Source organism: Drosophila montana, unplaced genomic scaffold, assembly GCF_035044405.1.
Source record: "Drosophila montana isolate Dmon_TW-CO22-7 unplaced genomic scaffold, ASM3504440v1 contig_2438_1, whole genome shotgun sequence".
Lineage (NCBI taxonomy): Eukaryota > Metazoa > Arthropoda > Insecta > Diptera > Drosophilidae > Drosophila > Drosophila montana.
Window position 1 is genome coordinate 2,483,940 of NW_026997315.1, and position 19,243 is coordinate 2,503,182.

General features: G+C 41.2%; 2 protein-coding genes across 4 annotated transcripts; both read right to left on the bottom strand.

Moving 5' to 3' along the window:
• Nucleotides 1-14,433, bottom strand: Rgk2 (Rad, Gem/Kir family member 2). Of its 3 annotated transcripts, none has more exons than XM_064681902.1 (7): nucleotides 14,170-14,433; nucleotides 7,742-7,980; nucleotides 6,517-7,685; nucleotides 5,652-6,053; nucleotides 5,188-5,478; nucleotides 4,439-4,539; nucleotides 1-4,118 (listed from the first exon to the last, which is right to left on the bottom strand). In XM_064681902.1, exons 2-7 carry the CDS (start codon nucleotides 7,915-7,917, stop codon nucleotides 3,960-3,962), a joined length of 2,298 nt encoding a protein of 765 aa, XP_064537972.1. In that variant the 5' UTR covers nucleotides 7,918-7,980; nucleotides 14,170-14,433; the 3' UTR covers nucleotides 1-3,959. The 3 variants fall into 3 exon arrangements, with proteins under 3 accessions (XP_064537972.1, XP_064537973.1, XP_064537974.1); XM_064681903.1 differs by lacking the exon at nucleotides 14,170-14,433 and adding an exon at nucleotides 9,606-9,624; XM_064681904.1 differs by lacking the exon at nucleotides 14,170-14,433 and having other exon boundaries at nucleotides 5,188-5,472; nucleotides 7,742-8,047.
• A 1,501-nt stretch (nucleotides 14,434-15,934) lies between these two features.
• On the bottom strand, nucleotides 15,935-19,243 carry LOC135427963 (phosphoenolpyruvate carboxykinase [GTP]). The gene is made up of 2 exons (XM_064681729.1): nucleotides 18,900-19,243; nucleotides 15,935-18,225 (listed from the first exon to the last, which is right to left on the bottom strand). Exons 1-2 carry the CDS (start codon nucleotides 18,929-18,931, stop codon nucleotides 16,314-16,316), a joined length of 1,944 nt encoding a protein of 647 aa, XP_064537799.1. The 5' UTR covers nucleotides 18,932-19,243; the 3' UTR covers nucleotides 15,935-16,313.

Consider the following 19,243-nt stretch of genomic DNA (forward strand, 5'->3'; position numbering starts at 1 on the left):
TTTTGTGGCTTTGTCCTTTATAATGCTTATATAGTTTGTGTTTGACAGAGACAGATATAGAGACAGAGACAGAGACAGATCACAACAGTAAAAAATTGCATTTGATCTCCATGTTAAGTTCGCTTCGAAAAGTTTATTTTTGTAACTTTCTGCAGACTCAGCTTTGTGACATCAGCACATTTCCTTCAATTTATTTTAGTTCTGCCATATTTCATTTTTGATTTCATTAAACACTATGCAACAAATTCGTTGAAAGTTATGTAGCTTAAGCGCTTTGGAAATTGACAGTAAACTGCGCTACGAAAAAAATTGTATTTCAGAGTTTTTGGTAATTGCATAATTTTGATTAAGTTATGCAAGTTGTCAAAAGTTTTACTTGTTGCATAGTGTGCAGTGGAAAAATATATATGTATATACAGTTATGCCTTTGGCTGAGTTCGGATGGACAGCGAGAAGCGAATAGATTTGCGCAGCGTGATTTGAGATGTGGGCCATAAGATTTCGTTGGGTGGAAAAGTACTCTTAAAATCAATTTCAATTGCGATAAAAATTGTACTTGTTGCTACGCTTCTGCCTTTGTTCTCCTGCGCTAAGCTGATTAAAGGATTAGAACTGAAGGAAGCAATTAAAGTAGCATATAACTTTTTCTTGTTTATTTGAATGTCTTTAAAATGTGCTGAGCACAGCAAGTTTAATGGTTCTTCAATCAGAACAGTAGAGTTTACTTCTTATCGCGCTTCTCCCTTCTGTTACTTTTTTTCCATGTGCCTTGCAAAACTTTTTCAAACGCCTTTTCTTAGGTTATTCTCTTCTTTCTTCAGTGTTCCTTTCACTGCGCTTCGACACCCTCTTTTGCTTCTCTTTACTTCTTCATTTAGCGCTACGCTTCTCGCTTCCACTCTGACCTCAGCCTTGAGGCTCTTTCGATAGCGCGATATATACTAGATTAATTAATTGAATGCTTAGATAAATGTTCAAAGGTTGTTTTCAGTTTTACACAAATACATATATGTATATGTACATATATTGTAAGAGTACACAATAAATTCGGTGGGCATTTAGTTAGCTTTGATTTGAATTTATGCTTAGCGAGAGAGTTTTTCTTTTTGCGTAAATCAAATTTAAAGCCGCCGCTTGGGACGTCACACGCAGCGTATGCGCGATGCAGATTGCGTATACGCCTTGTTTGTTCATATATTTATATGGTATTTTTTTTTGCTCTTTTTTTATTTCGTTGAGTTTTTAGGTTTTAGCGCTGCTTTTGTGTGTGTTTGTGTTGTGGTTGTTGTCGTTGCTTTTTGTTGCGCACTTTGCCAACTGCTGCAAATTAAAAGTTGGGCCAAGCGAAACTTTTTATTTTCATATTTTCATTTTCAGCTGCAGTCGAATCAACATTAAAGTTGAGCCAGTGCATTTGTGTGTGTGTTTGTGTGATTGTCTGCCAAATGATAAAGTGCACTTGAGAAAGCTGTGAGTGAAGGTTAAACAAAGCCAAAGTCCTGGCTAGTCCTGTGGCAAGCAGCTGCTCGTTAGCTCCATATACAATGTGCGAATACGAAAATAGTTAAATGTGTGTGTGTCTATATGTGTGTTAGTTAAAGTACTTACAAATAGAACTCTGACTTACGTATATATATATATATATATTTATATTTAAGCGCATGAGTTAAGAGGATAGAAAGACAGCAGGCAGCCGCAGTGTAAATATTTTTCTTAAACATTTCGCATTAGATATTCTAAAAGAGAGGTACATAAATATATGTATGTATATATAGATATATATATATAGAGTTTTTCCATTTGATTATTTTTTTTTATACTAAATTCAGTAACATTTTAGGCTTAGTTAATAAACAACAGTCAACATTTAACAGTCATTCCGATATGAGTTTCATTTGCATTTGTATTTTGTTTGCTTGGAAGAGATTTTATTTTGTGTGTGTTTGTGTGTGTGTGTGTCTTTTGGTAGCTTACCAAGTTTCAAGTAAATTTTGATAAAGTTGGCGCTCTTTTTGAAAATATACATATATAATTATATGCCTTAAGCTTGTCGTCTAAGTACTCAAAGGAGCCTTAATCATAAATATACAGTTTAGTTAAACACACATCTAACAATGTAAATTTTCTTAAAACACATTCATATAAGTACTTAAATATTTCTGCAGGATTATAGTTGAAGCATATTTTTGTTTTTTGTTTTTTTTTTTAAGAAAAAAAATTGACAGCACATTATTGAATTAAAGATTTTTGTCTTGCATCGGAACACATAGAAATATACAATTATATTTAATTATATTGTATGTATATGTGTGCGAGATCTAACAATACTCCCCACCAGAACCCATCTTGCAAAATTCTTAATGCCACGCGTCGCGTCTGCTTCTGGCTGTTATCAGCTCTGGCACCAAAAAGTAGGTGCGCTCGGGGCTATGCCAAGGCCAGACGCTCGAACTGGCGATAACTGCTGCCTGCTGCTGTCTGGGTCTAACTGGCAAACCAATCAAAACATCCGCTATAAACAAAACGCTACAATCGCCAAATCGGGGGCCTGACCGCACCAGCCAAATGCCACTGACTGGGGCCTTGTACGAACAACGCGTCTGTGATAAGTTTTTAAAGGTATAAAATATCGAAATTATACTGCAATCTGTTTAAACCTAACCTTAGGTCAGCTAATCTAGTTTCCTTTTAGGCCATGTCCCTGTCAAAATTCATGTGACTTGACCATAGATTACGCTGCTTTAATTCAGCTCTACTTACGCCTTCTTTACAGTAATAAAAGTCAATATAAGTTAACTAGAATATACTCTAGATTCAGAGCGTGGGTCGTTTAGTGCCCTTCTAATATGCCTATGTCAAAGTTTATCTAAATGACCTACAAGCTAAAGCCAACTCATCTAATACCTATCTGACTCCTGCCAAGTTCACCTTTGTTAATCAGTAGTTATTCCATTTTCTTAACCAAGCTTATCTAGAGCAATTTCCCCTAAGTTCTTGTCAGTTGACCAGAAGCTTGGCGAGTTTTAGACCAGCTCATTAACAGTCAATTTAACGTATGACAAAGTCCATGTTAGTTACCTTCATTTTCTAAAATGAGCTTAGTTGACATACGTTAATATATTATCCTGTCAAAGTTCAGGTCAGTTGACCAAAAGCTTACCACAAATTTACCCAAATTTTCTCATGCTTTTTGTTTTTTTTTTAAGCTTTACATCATTTTGCACATGTTTCTGTCAATTCAATGTAAGCTGTTTAAAAATAAAAGCAGCGTAAGCCCAGTTTACTTCAAAGCTTAAGTTGACTAGCAGTTATCCCAGAATTTCAATTAGGCTTAACCTGAATTAATTTTCTCATTTGCCTGCCAACGTTAATGCTTGTTGTTAATCCCAACCCACAAATCAATTAACGGCAAGCTGAGAAAACGGAATCTATTTTGAGAATATGCCCAAGTAATTGTCAACTTTGACAAGCACATGAGAAACGAGCCCAAATATTATGGCAAATACTACCAATTGTCTGCAACGTGTTTTATAACATTTTCTGCTCAACACCTGTTCTCAACTTTAACACACAACCCGCACATATACATACATATACTATAGGTCTATATCGTACACAAATTGGCTGTAACATATTTTGTTTTTCTTGTCTCAACATTCATAATAATTTGTATATGTTTATAATACTCGTAAAAACGCCTTTAAAAAGAGAACATCAAAACATGCAAGCTGAGCAATGGCTATATAATACGAATATATATATGGTTTATATGGTATATATGGGCTTTATAGGGAGCTTGTATACATATATTTATTTTTATGTATACTTTTATATTTTTAAATGCTAGCAAAATAATTTTTTGTTTAGCTCTGTTTATGATTATTATTTTCTTTTTTCGGCTATTGATTTGTTGCGCCTGCTTGTTGGGGGAATTTTCTCTTTCAAATTTTCCAAGTTTTTTACAGCACATGAAGATTTTCACAGCTTTTGGATTTGGAAATGTCGCTAAGGCAAATTTTTTGTAGGATTTCCTTTGCCAGATGCAGCGAAATGTGAGTGCGTGAGGTTTTCATCTTCGATGAGGTAGCTTTCTTCTCGCGCGTCTCCTTTAGCCGCATCTGCAAATGTAATATGAGTATCGAAAAGTTGTAGCCCCTCGCTCGATGGCCCAGTTTTAATAACATTAACGTGTCTGTCTAGCCGGCTCGACTCAGTTTTCATTAATTAGTGAACCGATGCGAAAGGCTGTACCACTAAACCACTAAACCAACACCCGAACGCCATTCGCTCTGCCGCTCACCACAAATCCATTTAAGTTATTTCCTGCACAATTTTCGCATGCATCAATGAGTTGCGTGTATTTCGCACCTAAACCGGAATAACCGCAAAGCCGATCCAACCCTGAACTGAGCTCCAATCCAACCCCCTCTGCGCTTACCTGCTTCAGTATACCGACGAGCAGCTCATCGACATTGTGCTGTATGCCGCTGGACGTCTCAATAAATTTGGCATCGCGTGAGGCGGCCAATGTTTTGCCCTCTGTGGCCAAAAGTGAAACATGAAATATGAAATGAGAAATGAGAAATCATAATTAAGTCGTGGGATTTCCGTTACAGCCCTACCTAGGCTTACCCTACTTGCTAGAGATGGGTGCGTGTTGGTGGGAGTTGTTCGAGTTATACAATATTTAGCTCGAATTGAACTTAAGCGAAATATTACCAAATATTTACATTTGCATTTCCTGTTTAATCTGCTTATACTCTTTATACTCAGTATAAATATTTTTCAATATATTTGAGTATACTCTTCAATACTCTTTAATACTCACAAGTACCTTAATTAGACTTCAATACTCATTAGTACTCAAAAATAAAATATTCATCATTACTCAAAATAAACCATGGAACAGTTTTCAATACTCATCCATACTCTAAATATATGCCATCTCTATTTATACTTACGATATTCATCATTATTTATATTTACCCTAAAATATATGCTATACTTTTTACATATTCTCAATACTCATGAGTATTGAAGAAACTTGTCAGTACTCATTAATACCCATCAGTTTACTTGCTTGTATAGGTATATTTTATATTTTCCTTGCATTTCATTTCAAAGTGTCGTGTTTTATCGTATCGTGTGCCATCTCCATTTACAATGCGCCCAAACCCAATAACTCACCCTGTGTCGTGATAAGCCGCGCACGAGCCAAGTCTGCCTTGTTGCCCACAAGTATGACCGCCTTATCCTTGGTGTAATTCTCCTGCCACAAATAGTTGATAATCTCCTCGGCGATGCGAAAGGAGCCCTTGTCCACCACAGAGAAGACCACCACGCAGCCATGCGGCTCATAGGTGGAGAGGGAATTCTCCACGCTCATCTCAACGCTGGGATGATCGATAAAAACCATGTCGGATTCCTCATCATCGAGCAGCACGCTGACCGTCTTCTCGCCGAACTCATCGTCTAAAACTCAGATCAGAATTAAACTCTATAGACGCAAGCGGAAACTAGCGGCATGGGATCGACTGTGGATCGTACGACACGCATAGGTTCCATCTAAGGGTAGCAGTAACTACTCACTCTGTGCACTCCGCCCCGATCAGCTCGACAGATGGCTAGACCGTCAAGAGTTATCAACTTACCTAGGCTCGCATCGTAGGTGTGCATATACTCCGAGGTCATGAATTGATTGACCAGCGCCGTTTTGCCCACGCCCGCATCGCCCAGCATGACGACACGATAGCGTGCCGGCGGTGGCGGCTCCATATTCTCCGATTCATCCGGCGAGGCGGGCAGCGAGTCCACGTTCGCATAGCCCGCACCACAGCAGCTGCCCTCAAACGGTGAACGTTCGCTGGCCCGACTGTTGGTGGAATTGACACTTGTGTTGCTGCGCGAACGGCGCGAAATTATCGAGTCCCCACAATTGACCACGTTGCCTTTGCTGATGGAGAAATGTCGCAGTCGATAGAGATCATCGCTGGCCCGTGGATTGTACGGGCGCTCCGGCAGCGAGCATACGCGCGGGCGTACATGATCGGGAACTGGTTGAGGGATTAGATTAGATTTGTTTTATTTAAAAAACAGTTCTTTCTTTTTGATTGACTGACTGACTGATTGAATGTATGAACTAGTTAGCCGTATCTTATACTCTACTTGACTTTTGTGATTTTAGTGTACACTTCATCCAATCATCATAAACTTATTATAGGAATATTCATTGGAGACGAGTCACCCCTTGTAAAAGATGGAAGGAAAGTAACATTGCGATCGTTTGCAACTGACACAAAATTAAATACGTTTTCACCCGTTTTCGCAAAATCACCCCTCCTAACGGAAAACACGCGGATAAGTCAGACTTTCCAAAGATCTTTGGCAAAATTTATTGTTTTTCCTCTATGGAATAGCCACTGGTAGGAATTGAGTTAGTAAATTTTAATTATTTCACGGCCAGAATATGACCCTGCCAAAGCTGAAAAATACCGATATATAAGAAGTGTTACCCACCTGGTAGCTCCAAAAAGTTGGAGGTGCGTCGCTGTCGTCCGCGATTGGAGCTCTGGAAGGCCAACGGTCCGATGTCATCGTTGGAGAAAATGGAAGTATTGGAGCAGGCGCTCTTCATGGACTCGCGTGAGCTGCGCCGACTGGCCAAGTAGGCAAGTCCACCCTTGGAGCTGCCCCTGCGCCGCGGCTTGTACTCGACCGCATCCCGCTTGGGCTTAGACGGCTTACAGCCGCTGAGCTCATGCTCGGCATCCTGGGTCAGGTCACTTGTAGATTTGCGATAGCGCAGCGAGACAACGCTGTCCGAGCAGGTGCGATCCAAGGTGGAGTGTGAGCTGTGCAGCACCTGATACCCTGGATTCGAGGTGATGTTAATGGCATGACGGCGCTGGCGATGCAGTTGATGCTGCTGCTGTTGCTGTTGTCCGCCGGCATCCGTGTCCGTGTAGCTGAAACTGGTGGTGGTGGTGGTGGTCACCAGCGTGCTGTTCGTGTGCTGTGTCTGGGTCTCTCCCGACTCCATTGACAGCTGTGTGCACTCTGTGACGCACGAGTCCCGCTTCAGGGTAAAATAGCTGCCGCTGTTGCCGCCACTTGAGTAGCCCGTGGATATACCTGCTGCTGCTGCCGCTGCCGTTGCATTCAGGCAACGTGCATCGATTTTCGTTATGACCGGCAGCTCCCATTCATCCCGCCGCCGCTTGCTGCTGCCTTGACTGGTGGTCAACTGCGGCCGCTGCTCCAGCTGCTGAGGCTGTGCCCGCATTAGCTTCTTGGAGCCCTGACGACGCGGCGAGCTGGGCGGCTCATAGTACAGCGAGCCATCGTCCGGCGATATGGGCTCATAATACTCGAATTTCTTGCCCAAGGCTGACTGATCCATGCCAGCGCCTGGACTGACCGCATCGAAAACAAATTTGCATGGCGATTTGGGACTGCGCGTCGCTTGACCGCTGAGCAGCGAACAGGAATCGTCCATGGAGCCCGAGGTGGGCGTCTGATAGTATGAGGAGGGCGTGGAGCTGCTTCCCTCATCGCAGCTGTCATTCGCATAGGTTGTCGTTATCTTCGGGCTGCGCGGCGGCGGCGGATCATAGCTGCCATAGGCATAGTTGCTACTTGACTGTGTGGGCGTGGCATAGACCGAGGGCGGCGCCGCATGGTAGCTTCTGTGTGGCAAGTCCAGTCTTAAATTGTTTCTTCAACTCCGAATTGCTCAACTCACCTGGGCGATTTGGGCGTGGCGCCTTTATACGGCAACGGATTGCTGGCCGCACGCGCTGGCGTCTTGTGTCCACCATGTGTGTGTGTGTGTGTATGTGTAGGTGTATGTCCATGAACGCCATAGCCCGTGCCGGCAGAGGCATCGCCGCCATCCCAGCTATGCTGCTGCTGTGCCATATTTACCAAATGCTGGCGAGGATTGGGCGTGGTTCTGCGAGGGTAGATTTACTGCGGCAGCTGCTGTAAGTTGAATGCCACTCATGTGTAAATATCATGGGCCATTACTCAACGCACACACGCACAACAACACACACAAACGCACACACACACACACACATGTAGTGGGCAAACATAATTTATGGTTTTATCTTTATTTAATAAAATAATGCAAACTAAAATAAAAACCAAAACTCATAAAACGGCTCCACTGAGTGGCACGCCACCCCCACCCCTTCCCTCTTCCCCCCACCCCTCCAATTGCTGTACACATTTTCAGCATTAAATGCCTCGCGGGCAGCACAGGCGTATGTGTTGTGCGTGTGTGTTTCGTGTGTCAGCAAATTGTTGTGAAATGTGCGTTCATCTCACTTTAAGTTGACAGCCCAAGTGGCCGTGGCTAGCCCCGAGACACCCACGCCCACAACACTCCAAGCCCGCCTGCCCCCTCACCACCTAACTGCCAGCCCCTCTTGCGGCTTGTATTGGTGGCCTGCATTAAGCCAAAAGGTTCGCGCTGCAAGCTTCCCAGCCATGTTGCATGCAACAGTTTCTCTTGCTGTGCGTTAAAAATTAATGCCTGTTATACCCTTTAGCACAAGGTAAATGGGTTAAATGGGGTATATTATTGTTGTGCTTGATATGCATATTTGTATAAATCGATAGATATCGATGTTTTTCCTCAGTATTTCTATTATATCGCGATGGTTTTCGTTGATGTTGATTCTCGTGTATCAAGAACAAGTTTATTCATTTATCTCTCCCCATATTTAATTAAAATTGTTAAATATCGAGTTCTCAGAATTGATTTTTTGATTACATTGCTTTGATACCTATCCAGGGTATGTGCTAGTTGAGCACACAGAACTAGAGCAGTCTTAGTTGCCGTTTTACTTGCTTTGGCTTCGCAATTTGCCAACTCACAACAGACCGCACACACCTACACACCTTTCACACACACACACACACACGCTGACACACACAGGCCAACTGTCACACACACCTGCCACACTCAACTTATTGTATTGGCTACAAAAGATTTGTTCGAGAACTTTTCTCAAGCACTTTGCAGCAGTTGCTTAACTTGAGTCGAGTCTGCGACTGACTCGAAGTCGGCTGCGTCTGCTGCTTTTGCCAAAGACTCAGGTGTAATAAGTTGCCCAGTTTCTTGCGGCATTACCTGGAAAAGTGTTGAGCATTTTGCAGTATGGCTGAAAGTTCTGGGGAGGGTAGCTGTCAACTGATTTTATTTTGATTGTAGCACCAAGTCGCCCATACAAGCTATTTGTACTATAGTTTTATGGCTGTCTGCTCCCCGGTGTCAATAAAAGCCAGCCTGAATGATTAAGCGTAGAGGGATTTACCAAAACGTACCCTGTAATTAGTTTTGGGGCTGCTTTAGTATATTATTGAGTTTGAGTCGTTTAAATAACATAGATAACATAATATTTCGATCAAATGTTTCTGCAAGACTTTGCTCAACCTTTTGCATCAGATCTTGTAAAGAGACATTACATAGACATGAATACATAGAACTCTTTACTACACAACTCTCTTATACCCCGTTTCACTAATTATGTTGTTTCAGGGTATGAAAGAGAAAAATAATAATAATATTAATCCTGGCATAAAATTGCCCCGTCACTTACATGAGCAAATCTAGTGTCTCATTTTATTGTCCAGCTCTAGTTCCAGCTGCTGTTCAGCTGCTTTGCTGTCCGCATGGCTCGTAACGTGAATCCCAACTGTTGCCATTCTCGTTTTTCGCACTGCTTTTGCAGCCACCTGACCCCCTCTCTGAAACTAACTTATCTATTGTCTGTGCCCTACACAAATAGCCGGACACCCACTCACTCGCCGCAGACACAGAGCCGTGAACACAAAGCGTGAATACGTGTTCATATTGTAAAGCAAATAATATGAATACGAATACGAATATAGTGAATATGTACGTACAAATGAGTATTTATATGGTACCTGTTGGTTTTTATACAGACTTAATATGGTTTCCACTGGGAGTGTATTACGCTTGGAATAGTTTTGTCATGTTTACGTTGTGCGAGATTAAATGCCTAAGAAGAAGCATGACAACACATATAAAACTGGGCTAAAATCTATTAAAGTTGCCAAAACGTTGATAAAAGCTGTTTCTGTTTCTGTTTCTACGTTTTTGTTTAATGCCAAAGTTGATCGATGTTTCGACTTGTGAGCTTCGCATACTCTCAAGAAATATTCATTTCTCGATTTTATATTTTATTTTGTCCAAAGCCTATCCAAAAAAATTTTTCCTATCGTGTAAAATTATTTTCCTTTCCCAAGTAATGCTCGTACTACGCCGACCTGCATGAGCAAGCTTTTGTACCCAGTTACAGGGTATTTCACAATAAATTTCTGCATTTTGTCAATCGTTAGCTCGGGAAACACGTAACCTGGCCTGTTGCCACCGCAACCAATCATAACCAGATAGACAGCAAGGGGCAGGTGGAAAGCAGTAGGAGGGTCAGGACTGCGACATAGATGGAATAATCATGAAAATGTTGAATAGAAAACAGTTCAGATTCGTTCAAGGCCAGCCAAACGCATGGACACAACACTTTTGGTTGTGCAAAATTCTGTGGACAGCCAACAGCAAATCAATGGGATAAAAACCATCCCAACTAAGCAGCTTCAGCTTTCAACTGTCTGCCAATAAAGCCGTGTGTCAACTCACATTCAACTGGTCTTCATTTTGGGTTTCTATTGGCATTATTTGTATTGTCTATGCATGAATGATAAATCTAAACCCAACCCCAACCAAAAGCTATCTCTCACAAAAGCTTCGGTTGTGGCTTATGGCATTGTATTTTATGCATTGAATTTGAAAAAATTTTAACTAGAAAAGGCAGCAGCCGAGAAATTCAAGAAGTAAAAGCTTATGCATGACAATAAATTTAAGATAATTTCTGTTCGATACTTGGCTTTAACTGTAAAGGCTAATTCGCTCAATCAATTGGTCAATCAGTCAATCAGATTGCCTTTGATGCTTGAAAGACAAAGTTAGAGTTAAATAATTTATGAAATGTCGAGTGAAGCAACAAATTGGTGTAAGCCCCAAACTTTGAAGGGTTATACAGTAAAACTGCGCTATAATGACCTTGAATATATTATATACTCTTTTCTAGTCTATTTTGTTACTAGCGAAATTGAATACAGTAGTACTTCCCTAAGATGAACTTGTTGCTCAGCCCAATAATTCATTAAGATTAATATTGTACAGGCTAACTTGAAAATAACGTACTATAAGCAATAGTAACGATTTGTCTATTCAGTTTAAGTATTTGTACAGTGATACTTCTTTAAAGCGAACCAGAAGAGCATACCAAATATTGGTATCAGAGAAATCTTGCACTGCAATGACTTCCTCGGAAAAAAACTATACAACACATTTGTGCAGTCTTAGTTCTCTAAAGTAAACTGAAATGAGCAAATGAAGGCTTTAAAAACATTTCGTCATTTAAAAATTTGTGCTGTGAAACTTTACAATTACAAACTTAAAGAAGGCCTTGAAACATTTTGTAATAGCCCAACGACTCTTGAAGAGTTCCAACGATTTTCTGTGATAAAAAAAGCAGACCTAAACTGCCAAAAGTTTCGAAACATCCCTAAAGTCCACTTAAGAGGCTTCAACAAATTTCTGTGATACAAAATAAAAATATAGCAAAAACTCTCAAAGTTCCTTTTAATCTGAAAAAGTAGTTATGCAGGGCTAAAAACGTTTTTTCTTATTTACATTTAACAATCTAGTGACAGCATCAAAATTCTGCTTTGGCATTTGGTAGCAATGTTTTTTTCTTAGAAAAAATATAAATACAAAATAAATTTGAATAATTTGTATTGTACTGTTTCGTAGAAATTGCTGAAATCTATTTAAATGCTGCGAGCTTTTTCCCATGAAGTGATAGCAGAATGTCAAAGAATATTGTGCAGTGACATAATCAAATGATTTATGTAGAGAAGAAGAAAAGCTAACTCAAATGCCTGAACTATGGAAACGAAAACTGCTTTTACAATTACCCAGCTCTTACAGACAGGTTTGTTGTAATGTAGCTCGACTGTATTAGGATGTTATGCACACATTCGATCGGAATAACCTGAGGGTCAAACCGACTAAAACTGATTTGATTTAGCGTACGATTTGTGTGGGTAGAAAAAGCAGCCGCATGAGGGCGAAAAAAAGGGTGAGCACGAAAAGGATTTGCATATTTGAAAGACTCGACTGAATTGACAATGTAATTTGTGTGAGTATTACGCGTGCGAAATAAAATAGTTGGCTAGCAGTCATCAAAAAAAAGTTCAAATGTCTGTGACCTCCAGCGCAAACTTTGCGTCTGCTGCCTTATGAATGTCAAGTCCCACATCCCTATTAACATCCTCGGGTGTAATGAACTCAAGTGCATTTCTTGCAGCTATTAAATTGTGGTTACGCATACACTCAGAGAAAATGAGGGAAGAATATAAATTTAAGCTGAAGCTTAAACTATAAGTTTAAACTTTGATCGACAAGTTCAACATTTCTTGAGAAAATGTCCTAATACAATGCCCAGATACAGTACTTAGTCTAAGCGAAGTGTTGCCCTCAAATTGATCTTGTTTAAGCTTATTTCACGACAGCAAATTCTTCAAAATTGTTTGTCCTTTTCTACATACAATACTCAAAGACTCAATTGAAGCCTTTTCCCACTTTAATTAAGAATTGTAATAATTGTTCACTTAACGTTTTATTCTTATTTATTAATGTCTCAGTGTGTGATTTGAAATCTTGTATACCTTTAACCTTTAAGAAGAAGTCTGCTTAAAATACTGCAAATTCCTCAGAATTGTCTGTCCTATTCTAGATATAAATCTTATAGACTCAATTGAAGCCATTGCCTACTTTAATTGAGAATTGAAATAATTGTTCGTTAACCTAATCTTAACATTTTATTCTTATTTCTTAATGTCCAAATGTGTGATTTGAAATCTTGTAAACTTTTAACCTAATCCAAGAAGAAGTCGGCTTAAGACTTGTATAGAAAAACTATATGATATATAATTTCTCTGAGTGCATAGCCCCTACTTTAGCTCCCACTTTAGCTGGTATTTTGTGGTCTTTCCTGGACAACCCTTTTAGTAAACTTTGCTTAATTACATGCCCGCACCCGTTAAGCACATATTTAACACCCACACACACACATTAGGCAAACGTAAATATTTTCTCAGCAGCCACACAATGCTGTAGCTGCTGCTGCCCCCCTTTAACGCACGCCTCTGCACCCAATGCCAAGCTCTGACCAGCACTTGGCTGCAGAATTAGCGTTTGTTGTAAAAATAAATGCGTATGCATGTCAGTGCGCTTGTGTGTGTGTGATAGTGTGTGTGATAGTGTGTGTCTGTCTGTGTGTGCGAAGTGTATGGCTAAAGCATAAACAAGGAAAGTCCATAAAACACTTAGGATCACACAATATACCAGAGACGTCAGGAAAATGTAGCCTATTTAGCGGCGCCCTGTGCGGTGCGCTTTGCGGTTGAAGCGGTCTCTGGTCAGCTGCTCGGTTCAAATTATAATTGTGGGCCAAAAGTCACGTTCAGAAACTTAGTTATTAGAGCAGCCCTCATGCCGCCGGCCCGCTGCCCTTAGCTGTCCCCCCGGCGTAGGCAATCGATTTTATTGCCACACATAATTCTTGGCGCGCGCCATTTGCGCAAATCTCATGTTGATGGCATATTAAGTGAGGAGCAGTTCCTTTCGCCGGCCAATTTGCTTTTAAATGCGTCATTTGCGGACTGCCAAGGGAGGGAGGGGAAAAGCGGGGGTATGGCAGTGACAGGTGGGCAACGTTTTGTGGCAATTTACGTGTAATTAGACGCGTCTGGCGTCAAAGTTGGGCGCGAGGATTAGCAATTAAGCGAGTGTCCTGTGTACGAGGCACAGGCGCAACAAGTGCCAACAGGCACAACACGCATAATCCCAGCGTAAAACACACACCGACACACACAGACACACAGATAGACAGACATACAAACACACACAAACAGACATTCACACAGAGAGGCAGATGAAACGTGCCTGTGTTGGTAAGAGGCAGCGCATAAATCAACATGTCAAATCGCAGCTTAGCAGCATTCACACTCACACACACACAGAAACACAGCACACATAACTGTACAACTGTTGAAACCATCTTTAATTTTTACCATTTTTTTTAAAATCAATTTTCTTTTAATTTCTTCAATTTTCTGCAAATACCGCTTGTTCTTAATTTCCCGAATTTAATTTTCTAATTGTCTTAATTGCGTTGCGACACTCCGAAAACCACGCGTGAAGCCAAGCAACAGTTTGCACAGTTTTTGTTGTTGTTGTTGTTGCTGTTGGCTGCTGCGCTGCACTTCCGTTTCCGCTTGAACGCGCGCTACAACTGGTGCCGCTTGCTGGCTGCCGAGAATATGGCCCGACCGAGCGCGCACGCAGCTCGAGCTGAACTGTGGCATGCCACGCGCCTCGGCTGCATTTTTGTTGCTGGCCAAATAAAGCTTTCGCTCAGCCACAACCACAACACAAATAAAGCTCACTTCCAGCCTGGAAATCCTTCACTTGTTGAGAGCACTTTTCAAAAATTCTGTTTTCGTTTTTTGCCTTTGGTTTGCGGTTCAAAGTATTGCTTAAAATTATGTAAATATATTAAAGCATACATTTTCGTGCACATCTGATTTTATATTTGTAATTAAAGAGTTTTCTCTTCTATTACTAATTAGACTCAATAATGGCTTTATGTAGTTGGGCTTAAGGGAATATATTTTGTATTTTGTTTAAGTATTTTGGTGGTAAATTTGACTGATTCTTTTTAATGAGCTGTTGCCTAAGTTTCTAGTTAACGTTAAGTTAAATAACATTCTTTGAATTTAATATAATTAATATTTTCTGCTGTTTTTTTGTTGTGCTTTTTCTGCTATGAGTCTGAACTTAAAATCTATGAAGAATTAAAGTTCAATTTTGTTTTAAATTAGACTTTTTTTTTTCGTTTTTTATGTGAACTTAAAATCGCAGGAGAATAAAAGCTCAATTTTGTTTTAAATTAAAGCACTTTTTAAGAATGCTTTTTTGTTGCTGGTTCTTCCAGAATCTTAAGCTTAATCTTTCGATTTAGGTGTTAGTGGGGTCTTTTAAAAAAATTATAAAAAATAAAAAAATATTATTATAACAAATCACATAATTATTTGTTTGGCTGGCTCGAGTGCACTTCGGTAACTGTCTTCAGGGCAATTGTTGTCACACGTCTGCGACCCAATAAAGTATATATATTCTTGATCAGCATCAATAGCCGAGTCGATCTAGCCATGTCCGTCTGTCTGTCTGTCCGTCTGTCCGTATGTATGAACGCAAGGATCTCAGAACCTATAAGAGCTAGAGACTTGAAATTTTAGCTGTAGGTCCTCCTAGTCCCCGCGCAGATCGTTTGTTTCCGATATTCGATAACTTGCCCCGTTTCCAAGTAATCGATAAAAATCGATATCGAAATCCTGTTTTTGAGCAATTTCGGCAAATAATATGAGCTAGAGTCACCAAACTTGACATGTAGCTTCTAGAATAGTATATATATATCAAGTATTTTTCATTTTATACCTATCGCCTGTTGGAAGAAGAGGGTTTAGGGTATCCCCTAGTCGGGAGCTCCCGACTAGAACCTCTTACTTGTTTTTCCTTTTTCTTTGAAATCTTTTTTTTTTTTTATGTGAACATAAAATCTTAGAGGTGAATTTCTTTTAAAATCATTTTTGTTTTGTAACTGATCTACGCATACCCAATACTGTAAATCCTAGACAGCAAAAGTTTTTGCAGTAGACATATTTTATGATATTATTATTAAAATTTTGTTTAGTTTGTTCAAATATTTCCTTTAAGTTTACAGGTTATTTTGTGTTATATGCTTTTCAAAAAAGTAGAGAAAGGAATGCAGCTCGGTTTTGTGATATAATATTTTGGTTTTATTAGAATTATATGTTTTTCATTTTTGTTTTCTTCATCATTTGTTTTCTTCTTTTATACAGATCTTAACATAAGACTTAAGGCTATACACTTATATAATAAATAGTTTTGGAAGTCTGCGGCTTAAATTCTAGAGAAACGACTAAGTGAAAAAATAAATTGTTAGCATAGTCTTCGGGTTATACAGAGTATATATGTTGGTATTTGTGGGCGGGGTTATAGGTTATATGTTAGCAGGTTTCGTGGGATAGGTTTGCTTAGGTTTATAGGTGGTGCAAGGCGGGTAAAGATGCGTGTTTGTGTGCGTGCGTGCGGGTGAAAGATTTGTGATAAATTCTCTGCTGGGCAACTGCATTTACAAGTCGGCAACGAGTGCTTTCAGCTTTTCCAGTTCCGCATAGATGCTGGCAGGCAGATCAGCGCCCACTTGCGTCTCAAAGTAGTTGCGTATAGCCTCCACCTCCTGTGTCCAGAACTCCTTGGGTAGCGAGAACAGCTGCTTCACATCGATCTGCTCCTTCATGCCAGCCAAGTTGAGTTCACCAGCGGCGGGTATGCGGCCAATAGCGGACTCCACGTAACAGGGTTCACCATTGACACGGCGCAGGATCCAATCAAGCACACGAGAGTTCTCTCCGTATCCGGGCCACATGAATTTGCCCTCGTCACTCTTGCGGAACCAGTTGACATGGAAGATCTTGGGCACCTGGCCGCGCTTCTCCATGCTCAGCCAATGGGCCACATAGTCGCCAAAGTTGTAGCCAAAGAAGGGACGCATTGCGAAGGGATCGTGCATGATCACCTTGCCCTTGTGCTCAGCCGCGGCTGTCGACTCACTGCGCATGGCAGCGCCAATGAAGACACCATGTGTCCAGTCGCGAGCCTCATAAATCAAGGGCACGCCAGCTGGGCGACGACCGCCGAAGAGCATGGCAGAGATGGGCACGCCAGCTGGATCCTCCCAGGCGCCATCGATAATGGGGCACTGGGCGGCCGGAGTGCAGAAGCGGGAGTTGGGATGAGCAGCTGGTTTGCCCGATTCCTTGGTCCAGGGCTTGCCCAACCAATCGGTGATCTGTACATTGGGAGCCAGACTGCTCTCCATGCCCTCCCAGTAGACGCCGCCATCTGAAGTGGAGGCCACATTGGTGAAGATGGTGTTCTTGAAGACGGTGTTCATGGCAATGGGATTGGTCTCCACGGAGGTGCCGGGTGCAACGCCAAAGAAGCCATTCTCGGGATTGATGGCACGCAGCACACCCTGTGAGTCGAACTTCATCCAGGCGATGTCATCGCCCACGCACTCCACCTTGTAGTTAGACAGGGAGGGGTTCAACATGGCCAGATTGGTCTTGCCGCAGGCCGAGGGGAAGGCGGCAGTGATGTACCTCTTGACGCCCTTGGGATCGGTGATGCCCAGGATGAGCATGTGCTCGGCCAGCCAGCCCTCCCGCTTGGCAATGGTGCTACCAATGCGCAGAGCGAAGCACTTCTTGCCCAGCAGCGAGTTGCCGCCATAGCCGGAGCCATAAGAGACAATCAGATTCTCGGCGGGCTTGTGCAAGATGATGGTGCGCTCGGGATCGCAGGGCCAGGAAGGCTGCTCCACTACACCACTGGCTGGTGTGCCCACGGAGTGCAAGGCGCGCACGAACTCCTCCTTTTTGGCTAGCTGCTGGAGCACAGAAGCGCCCATGCGGGTCATGATGCGCATGGAAGCGACCACATAAGCGGAGTCGGTGACCTCAATGCCGATCTTGGAGAGTGGCGAACCCACTGGACCCATGCTGAAGGGTACCACATACATGGTGCGACCCTTCATGCAGCCAGGGAAGCGCTGCTGAATAGCGGCCTCCATATCCAGAGGGGAAATCCAGTTGCCCAGGGTACCCTTGACGCCGTCCTTGGGAGTGGGTATGGTCTCCTCGCGTGTCTCGGTGCAGATGAATGTCTTGGACTCCACGCGGGCCACATCACCAGGATTGGTCCTGGCCAGCCAGCAGTTCTCGTACTTGGGCAAAGCCACAATGGTGCCCGACTCCAGCAGCGTCTTGATGAGCATCTTGTTCTCCTGCTCGGAGCCATCGCAAATGTGCACCTGATCGGGCTGGCACAGAGCAACTGCTTCCTCTACAAAGCTGCGCACGCCGGCAGTCAAGGAGCTAACATCGCCATACGAGGTGGGAATGCCACGAATGTGGCTGTACAGGCCACAATTATCCTGGCGCAGCTTGTGCAGCTGGGGCAGACCGCAGCCATTGGCGGAGCTGTAAGTAGAAGATAGGGAATTTATGAGTAAAAGTTGCAGAAGAAGGCAGTGGGTCAGTGGCGTGAAAAATGTGATCTTTTGGAAGTTGGGAAAAAAAGGTAGAGCTAGTATTGAAAGTTTTATAGAGTTCAGAGGATGGAGATTTCATGTGTGTGGCTTATTTGTAAGTTTAAAACATCTGTAAATTGATTTTCAATTTCACACTAAAAGATGTTTAAAATATTTAGTCAAAAAAAATAGCTCGGGGAAACGACGAATAAAAAAACCATTAATTTGTAAAGCAAAATTAGTAAATCCGATTTCAAAGAATTGTTTCTGGACTTCACAAAAAACGTATTTTAAATATTTTTCGTAAAATTCTTTTGTTTTTAATCTTTTCTATAAACAAATTTTTTTTTTTCTTTCTAAGGAACAAAAAAGCTTTAGGCATTTCCGAAAATTTTGGTTTTCAAGAAATTTCTTTTAATATGCACAAAACATATTTTTAATATTTGTTTAGCTCTTTTTTTGCACATTAAAATAATTCAAAGAATTCACTTTTTTTGCAATGAAAAGTTTGTGTTTTGTTAAAAATACTTTTTGGGGGCATGCAACATCTAGAGGTTTCTGGGTGTGGTGATGTTTATGTATGTTTGGACTTTTTTTCTTGCTGCTCGTACAACTAGTACTTACATAATTTTGCTTTGTTCAATAAGCTCAGGCATTTTGTTGTAGTTTTTTTAAATTAATATTTATAAAATTATTTTCTTTCAAAGTCTTTGGAATATGGCGCACAAATTAAGTTTTGATTTTGCGTTTGGATTTGGCAAAAAACAATGAAATTTGTCAAATATCACAATTTAATTATCACAATTTGTATTATAGTTTTGTTTTTTATTTAGCTCAGTTGGTTTTTGTGTGTGCTTTCATATGTTCCTCCAGAGTTTTTTGTCAAAAATCAATTTGATTTTCAGATCACTGAAATTAAATGTTTCACTTGATCTTTCCATTTACTCAGTCCACGAGTAACTGATGCC

Coding starts and splice junctions, on each gene's coding strand:
- Rgk2 (XM_064681902.1), bottom strand. CDS start 7,917: ATGGCACAGCAGCAGCATAGCTGGGATGGCGGCGATGCCTCTGCCGGC. Junction 6,054..6,516: donor CAACTTTTTGGAGCTACCAG/GTGGGTAACACT, acceptor TCCCTCAACCAG/TTCCCGATCATGTACGCCCG. Junction 4,540..5,187: donor GCGGCTTATCACGACACAGG/GTGAGTTATTGG, acceptor TTTTGGCCACAG/AGGGCAAAACATTGGCCGCC.
- LOC135427963 (XM_064681729.1), bottom strand. CDS start 18,931: ATGCCTGAGCTTATTGAACAAAGCAAAATTAT. Junction 18,226..18,899: donor ATTGAACAAAGCAAAATTAT/GTAAGTACTAGT, acceptor TTCTACTTACAG/CTCCGCCAATGGCTGCGGTC.